Raw genomic sequence first — 8,555 nt, 5'->3', positions numbered from 1 at the left:
TGTGTCAGTGGCTCCTACAAATGACCAAACATCTCCCCCGCACTCATCTAAAACAGTAAAAGGTCTTGTCTCCCTAATTCCAACACCGCCAAAAATAAAACCGGTTATAAGAACGAACGTGCAAATGTTTCTGCACCCGTGTTTTCACGGTCATATAGAATACAACAGAGAACACCTTTCAAAATCATTTTTTTTATTTGAGTGTCAGCACATTGGATATGACAGACACGACTGCTTGGAATGGCATGAAAAAGATGACTGGATGTCATGTGAGGGGTAATAAGGCAGCCAGTCTGGAGGGTTGTAATTCTGACAGTCAATTAGCTGATAGTTTGAATGATTTTGATTTAAGGTTTGATAAACAAGATTTCAATAAACAGATGAGATGAGGTGCAAGACTAAGTCGAGTCAAACATTGACCATTGATGTTGACTTTGTTGCAAAACTGTTTAGGCACACCAACAGTAGGAAGAGTCCAGGCCCTGATAAGATCTGTGGCAAAGCACACGATTTGTGCTGATCAGCTTTGCGGTTTTTCAGGTTATCTTTATGAAATCTCTGGAGTTACAAATGATTCCGGAAATCCGAAAACATTCAATTATGGCCCTGTCGCTAAGTGTACAAAACCAAAGTCCTTAAATGATTTTAGACCGGTAGCACTTACATCTTTACTGATGAAGGTTTTAGAGACGGTGGTGGGACGGGCTGTTAGGCAGCAGATCCAGGGTTCTCTGGATCCTCTGCAGTTTGCTTACAGAGCTGGTAGGGGTGTTGAAGATGCCTCTCTGATGGTGCTGAACAGCTTGTATCATCACCTTGAGGGCCCACTAACTCATGCCAGACTTCTGTTCGTTGATTTTTCTTCTGATTTGAACACTATTCAACCACACTTGCTAGTAGAGAAAGCCACATTGGCTTGTACTGACCATCCCCTGAAGGAGGAGTTCGAGCTCTTGCCTTCAGGAAGAAGGTGTAGAGTTTCCACCCACAGAACAAAAATATTTGGGGACTCTTGTTTGTTTTGCTATTGGGAGGCTAAATTTGCATAAATGAATGGCACTAAGGGTTCATTGACGGAACTTATTTCTGGGTTTCAACATGAAGCGATCCTTGTACTGTACTGTATTGTGTTGTTGCGCTGAGTGGTGTCAGGTACGCTGTTTATGTAGTATATATGATGGATTGAATGTGTTTTAATACCTGTCTACAAACAAATTTCCCCTAGTGGGATAAATAAAATGGACTTGACTTGACAGCATAAGATCGAAATCAGTAAATATATCAAAAACCTCAAAAGTAGTACAAATAACCCAACACTAAAACGTTTCTTTTAAAGATCTTCAACCCAGTTATTTTGCATAACGTAGAGGGCCACCAGGTTAGGCTAGCACTTACATCCCAGTCCTGAAAAGATTATTGCCACGCAAAGAATGACAGGTAAAGAAATGCTTCAGAGCACTTTATAGTCTGTCTGCCTGCATATATAAATCAAATCATTTCACAGCAACAGATTGAAACCAGCAAAGCATAGCGACCTAATTGATAGGACCTTTAGTTGTAGGCTATTGAGTGCAGCAGAAATCCCACGAACCATCTGTGGTGTAGCACCATAGGTAATTTTCTCCATAAGTGCCACATGGTTTTTCTGTTTTGCATATTTTACCATTCACAGCTACATAGGGATCTTTATTGGTGCAGCACTCACTCCAGTGGTCGGATCGATCAGTATAACACCAATGGTAACTTTCCCCATAGGTGCTGCATTCATGGTCGTCTCGGCAAGGTTTTCCATTTTTACCTATACTGTTTACATAAGGCGGGCTGCAGAAATCCCAATCAGTCTCATACGTGTAACACCAATAATACGTCTCTCCATAAGTCCCACATGGGTGATCTTGTCTGCATGCTTTACCGCTTACAGTCACAGCGGAATACTGGGTGGAGCACCTGATTATTCGCTGTCCCGAACTGCACATGAAATCTTTCCAGACGTGGTCATACAGGCAGGGTGACGTGCAGCACGCTTTATTCCCTTGATCAGTTGGACAGCTGCCGCTGGAACACGTCGTGCCTGCTCTGCAATGAGTACCATCGGCCGTAATGACAGACTCAGGTCTAGACTTCTCTGGGATGAGTTTACAAATGTAATCGTCAAGTTTCTCAGCAGAACGTCTCATACGAAGCTCATCTCTGATGAATGTCGGCCAGGACGACTGCACTTTCGAATTGAGTTCGAACATACAAGTAGTTTCGGTGTTGAGCTTCATGTACTCGTTACTGTCGAACCACTCTGTCATATCCCTGTAGTTCATTTCCAACGTCATTTCAGAAATTCTGGGCTTTTTAATCGGTTCTTGACTGCCACTACGCCTCTGTCTTTTCGATAAGCTTGCAGATAAAAGATTTTGGACATTTTGTTCTAAGAAAAACATTCTTTGAAGCTGAGGGAGATCCAGTTTTTTATAGAGTTGCTGTAGAACTTCTTTAGATTTCTGAGAATTAGAATGACAGTCATTGTCAAAGATCTGCAGGTTATAGCTGTTGTATAGCTCACCCAGCCTGTGCACAAGATCAGGGACTGACATTACTTGGATGATGGCATCTGCTTTATTCTCTCCTATGTAACCTATAGAAAATGAATACTGCTCATCATTGTGCTGAAAGCACAGAGCGGTCCACATGTGACTGGGAATTGTAACCCTACTAAATTCCCGGACATTTTCAGTGGTGTCCAACCCTGGCACAGGGATTCTGTTTCTTGAAGGCACAGCCCCTGTCACAAAAAAGTCTCTTCCAACCCCACGAAGTCCTAGTACTAGAGTTTTCAAATAATCCTCGTATTTTTTCCAATGGACTCGATTGAAACACGCATCCATCGGCACAGCGTTGGTCAGCGTGAAAGTGGCGACACGGCCCTCGTTACAGTGATAACTATTCGGGTTTAAGTGTCCGCGGTCGTAGTCGGTGTGTTCATAATCCTCGTTGAGCGCTTGATTTAGTTTGATCAAGTCTTTGTTAACTCCTGCAACAGTCATGTCTTCTCCATCAATGTTAGAAATCTAAAAACAAGACATCAAAATAATAATATTTTTGTATGTAGGCTACAAATAAGCATGGGAGTATAGCAAATGCATACAGTGCATTGACAGTACATGGGATTTCTGTTTTCGGTTCAACTGAGTTGATTTTAAAAACGTTGATTGCGATTTTTTTCCCGAGATTATCAATCTAAATGAATGCACTGACTGATAAAGTAAATTGTAAAAAAAAAAAGTTTTTACTGGGGCACAGCAGATTTATACTAGGGCATGTGAATAACACCATTAATAATAAGAATACATTTACTATAACTGTGCCTACTAATAACAACATCAACTCAATATTACCTGTGGTTCAATAAACCAGACTCCTCTTCTCCTCAAATCATTGTCCATGCAGGTATAATCAATGGTGTAGGCACTGTACACTGGCATCCGATGACTTGTGGAATACAGGGAAGCGTAGTAGTCGAAACGTTTTTTCTGGCAGATTTTTTCAGCATTCTGATCTATGCCTGTGGGTTCAGTGTTTTTGTAAAAGAATTGCTTACATGTTGAAAAGTCTCGAACCACACGAGCTTCTAAGCCAAGAGGCCAAGCAGCAAGTGCTGAGAAGAGAAACAGAACCAGAGGAGCCATTGAGAAATAGAAAACCCTGCCTGTCATACTGACACAGCACTTTATATAGTCACTCGGTATCCCACATAAGATGGCCTTGATTTTCTGTTATTGTACAACTTTGTCTAAGCCGACTGGTTATGTATGTTTATTCTAGTTTGTTAGCAGCTGTGTAACTGATGCATTAGGCCAAGAATAACATGAGAACACAAAAATATGGTCACGCTACAAACACATTTTATACACGCAGCAAAATCAAGAAACTCCCAAACAACCTGGCCTCTTAATCAGCCTGTAGCCCTTCCTCACCTCCCTGTACCTCACGTCCCTGTACCTCACCTCCCTGTACCTCACCTCCCTGTACCTCGCCTCCCTGTACCTCACGTCCCTGTACCTCGCCTCCCTGTACCTCACCTCCCTGTACCTCACGTCCCTGTACCTCGCCTCCCTGTACCTCACCTCCCTGTACCTCACGTCCCTGTACCTCACGTCCCTGTACCTCACCTCCCTGTACCTCGCCTCCCTGTACCTCGCCTCCCTGTACCTCACCTCCCTGTACCTCGCCTCCCTGTACCTCGCCTCCCTGTACCTCGCCTCCCTGTACCTCACCTCCCTGTACCTCGCCTCTCTGTACCTCACCTCCCTGTACCACGTCCTGCTGACTGGATTGACCATGATCTGTTTGTCTAAAGAGCAGTATGGACAACCGGGCTGTATCAAAACTACATATTAAAGGCAAAACAAAGTGACAACAACCCTTTATGATTTTTCATGGAATTCCATACAGAAATGTGAAACTATCTCTGTTTCTCTTTGCTGTGTTAGATTTTCACTGTTTTATACACAGTATCAATGGCAATTCCTTACCAAAAAGCATTTGATTTATGTTTATGTTCAATTGTGGAGAAACCTCTTGATTTACCTGAGATAAAACTACTTATATTCAAAACATTTGTGTTAGCAGTGAGTGAGAGCGCAGTGATTTAATAAGCAGAGTGAGAGAGCAGGGATTTAATAAGTAGAAAGAGCAGGGATTTAAAAAAAGTATTGATTGTTAACGCACAAACATTGCGTAAACCATCCTCACTAAACCATGTAGCCAATTCCCAGCAGAAAGACCATGTATCCCAGTAAAAAATATTTTTCTTTACTACACTTCAAACAAGGTACAGATGAAACCAATACAACCTAATAATAGAGATGAAAAACCAACAAGAAAGACACTGGGGCCTCTAGTCGCCAACAGAACTCCACAACCCCCCGTCCCCCCGTCCCCATCCACACACACACACACACACACACACACACTTCTAAGAATGGCTCCTGACGTTCCTCCCAGGACGATCAGGGCGACCAGTGTGAAACTCCCTGATCAACTCGGGGTCCAAGAAGTCCCAGGAAGAGACCCAGGAGTGCTCCTATGGGCCATAGCCTTCCCAGTCCACCAGAAACTGAAGAGAACTCTACTCAATGATGATCCAAAATCCACTGAACTGTGTACGCAGGCCAGCCTCCAATGTTTCGAGGTGGAGGTCTGACTTCGGGAGCAAAAGGAGACGAGACAACAGGTTTTAATAAAGATACATGTATAAAAATATTATTGGAATTATTCTTAGAGACCAGGGTTTAGTATAAACAGGTAACCGGAAATACCATCGGTGTGATGCAGAAAGGACCAATGAAACATTGAGCCAGCTTGCAGGACTCCACATGCAGCGGCATGTTCCTAATTGAAAGCCACACCTGTTAGCAGGTGAGTATGTTAATTACCATCCCCAATTAACACACAAACAAACACACATACACACACACACACTTGACCACTGCACCTGTCAAACCTGTAGAGTGCTACAGGTGCTCTAATCAAAACGGAATCAGTTGCTTTTTTTGTTCTTTGAATTTGTTTTGAGAATCTGAACATCTTGTTAAACTAGCTTGCATCGTTCCATTTGACCTACCAGGGATATTCAGTTTATTTAACCGTTAACCGGCCAGCTGTCATGATCTGGAATAGTGGCTGTGTCATTTTACTGTGTCTATGCCTATGTGTTTCTTGTTTTATGTTTATGTTGTTGTTAGTATTGTAACTTATCTATTGTTTTAAGCCATCAACCTGCTAGGGACTGCAGATGAAAATTAGCCTGTATGGATAAATCTGGCACATTTACTGTTGAATGTTGAACTCTGTGCTCATGTTGATTAATGTGCATTGTCCCTTTTAATAAAGAAATCAAATTTGCTGTTTAATCACTTTAAATCAATACTTGTCGGGAATAAAATGATTCTGAGGATCTAGTCCCAGCTCAGAATGACTGTAGGCTAGTTTCATTGTTTTCATCCTTTCATTACTCTGTAATTATTGTAAAATGAAATGTACACATTTACATTTACATTTATTCATTTAGCAGACGCTTTTATCCAAAGCGACTTCCAAGAGAGAGCTTTACAAAGTGCATAGGTCACTGATCATAACAACGAGATAGCCACAAAACATTGCGAGTAGCCAAAACATGAAGCACACATTGTGAACAACCAAAATAAGTGCCAAAGGGAAGAACCATAAGAGCATGTAGTTAAACAAGTTACAATTAAACAACATGAACTGCTATAAGTGCAAGTGTACCTGTGGAAAAAGCAAGCAACAATAATAAAAACAATATATCACAGCGAGTACAAACATTTAAGTCAGTTACCACTAACCACAAGAGCAACAAGTCTCTAAGCAAGAGTCATTGTGATCCTTGAGGAAACTAACATCGGGTCAAGCGAACCATTCCTAAGTACCGTTGTACTCCCGGAACAAGTGCGTCTTGAGCCTTTTCTTGAAGGTGGAGAGACAGTCTGTGTCTCTGATGGAGGTGGGGAGTTGATTCCACCACTAGGGGGCCAGACAGGAGAAGAGCTTGTGTTGGAACCGGGCGGTCTTGAGCGGTGGGACCACCAGGCGGTTGTCTGAAGAAGACCGTAGGTGACGGGTGGGGGTGTAAGGCTGCAGGAGAGACTTGATGTAGACGGGTGCAGTCCCGTTCACTGCTCGGAAGGTCAATACCAGGGTCTTGAATCTGATACGGGCCATGATAGGTAGCCAGTGGAGAGAGATGAGGAGCGGGGTAACATGGGAGCGTCTATTTTGAAATCATATTTTGATTAACTCTGTTTTGACTGTTTTTAAGTATCCATCTAGTATGTCGCTTAGGATAAAAGCACCTGAAAAATTATGAAATTTGAATGCAATATCATGTGTATCTGCACCTTACAGTGCTACGTTTTAGAAGCGTTTAAAGGGAGATACCACCTGTCACCACTAGAGGTCCTGCGAGACCCTGAACCCAAACCTGTCCCAACCCTATTCCAGATAGTTTACCCATTTATAAGTGTAAACAGTCAGTTATTCAGTTCCCCTGGACCAACTATGAAGACTCTTCTCTGTTTCCTGCTGCTTAAATCCACTTTAATAACCATACCAAGTAGAGTTTGTCTTAAATCCGTACCTCTCTCTTCATCAGTGTTGTTGTTAAATTAGCTGTCGAAATTAGCATCGCTCCATTTGACCTACCAGGGGAATTCAGTTTATTTGCTGTTTCATCACTTTAAATCAATATTTTCTGGGAACATAATGATACAAATGATCTAGTCCCAGCTCAGAATGACTGTAATTTCACAGTTTTCATCCTTTCATTACTCTGTAATTATTGTGAAATACAATAATATTTTGATGAACTCTGTTTTGATATAGTTATTTTGTTTTAAAGTGTCCATATTTATCTAGGATGTCGCTTTGGATAAAAGCGTCTGAAAAATGAATAAAATGTAAATGCAATGTCGTGTATCTGCACCTTACAGTGCTACAGTGCAGCGTTTAGAAGGGAGATACCACCTGTCACCACTAGAGGTCCTGCGAGACCCTGAACCCAAACCTGTTCTAACCATATTCAAGATAGTTTACCCATTTATAAGTGTAAACAGTCAGTCATTCAGTTCCCCTGGACCAACTATGAAGACTCTTCTCTGTTTCCTGCTGCTTAAATGTGAGAAAACACATCCACTGTAATAACCATACCAAGTAGAGTTTGTCTGAAATCCGTACCTCTCTCTCCATCAGTGTTACGCTAACTCGTCCCTCTACCCCTCCAGACATAGAGGGCATGGACGTCCAGCAGCATCCTCCCAGCCAGGTTCTGTCTCCTCTCTCCCCCGTGAAGTTGGATGGGTGTAATGTATGTGCTCAAACCAGTGTTATTAGCAGTGTAGAGTGTAGTACACTAGTACAGTGTCACATGTAGAAGATGGCTGTGTGAAACGTGTAGTACTCTGGGCCGTGTAACACAACTGTCATCTCAGGAATGGAGCTTGAGGCCTAATCTCCCCTTATCTAATACTGTAATATGTTGTGTTCATTTAGGAGGCAATTTTATCTAAAGCAATATACTGGGAGGGATTTAAACCTGGGACCTCTGGATCTGCAATCAAATGTTCTAACCCCTTAGCTGTACCCATCCCCATCTGCCTCTCCCTGCCTCACCTTCCTTGACTCACCCTGCCTCTCCCTGTCTCACCGGCCCTGCCTCACCCTGTCTCTCTCTGCTTTACCCTGTCTCTCCCTACTTCACCCTGCCTCTCCCTGTCTCACCAGCCCTGCCTCTCCCTGACTTACCCTGTCTCTCCCTGCTTCACCCTGCCTCTCCCTGCCTCTCCCTGCCTTACCCTGCCTCACCCTGCCTCTCCCTGCCTCAACCTGCCTCTCCCTGCCTCGCTCTGCCTTACCCTGTCTCTCCCTCCTTCACCCTGCCTCACCCTGTGTCAGCCTCCCATACTGTAATTGTTTCTGCACAAACCGAGTGGGTGGAGGAGCAGAGCTGCGTGGCTGCAGGTGTGTGTGTGGGGGGGTGGTGAGGTGCA

The 8,555-nt window shown here is 43.2% G+C and overlaps 1 protein-coding gene across 1 annotated transcript; it reads right to left on the bottom strand.

Moving 5' to 3' along the window:
* Positions 1-174: 174 nt before the first annotated feature.
* Positions 175-3,702, bottom strand: si:ch211-165i18.2 (uncharacterized protein LOC100149646 homolog). The gene is made up of 2 exons (XM_062469112.1): positions 3,387-3,702; positions 175-3,059 (listed from the first exon to the last, which is right to left on the bottom strand). The coding sequence occupies exons 1-2, from the start codon at positions 3,675-3,677 to the stop codon at positions 1,563-1,565; spliced, it is 1,788 nt and encodes a 595-aa protein (XP_062325096.1). The 5' UTR covers positions 3,678-3,702; the 3' UTR covers positions 175-1,562.
* Positions 3,703-8,555: the final 4,853 nt, after the last annotated feature.

The sequence above is a fragment of the Osmerus eperlanus genome, chromosome 9 (assembly GCF_963692335.1).
Source record: "Osmerus eperlanus chromosome 9, fOsmEpe2.1, whole genome shotgun sequence".
Taxonomy (NCBI): Eukaryota; Metazoa; Chordata; class Actinopteri; order Osmeriformes; family Osmeridae; genus Osmerus; species Osmerus eperlanus.
Note: the sequence above shows the minus strand (reverse complement) of the source record. Positions and strands in the feature narration are given on the sequence as shown.

Excerpts from the sequence above, each read along its gene's own strand:
- si:ch211-165i18.2 (XM_062469112.1), bottom strand. The coding sequence starts at position 3,677 with ATGGCTCCTCTGGTTCTGTTTCTCTTCTCAGCACTTGCTGCTTGGCCT. Across the intron at positions 3,060-3,386 it reads TCTGGTTTATTGAACCACAG|ATTTCTAACATTGATGGAGA; the intron begins GTAATATTGAGT and ends TCTTGTTTTTAG.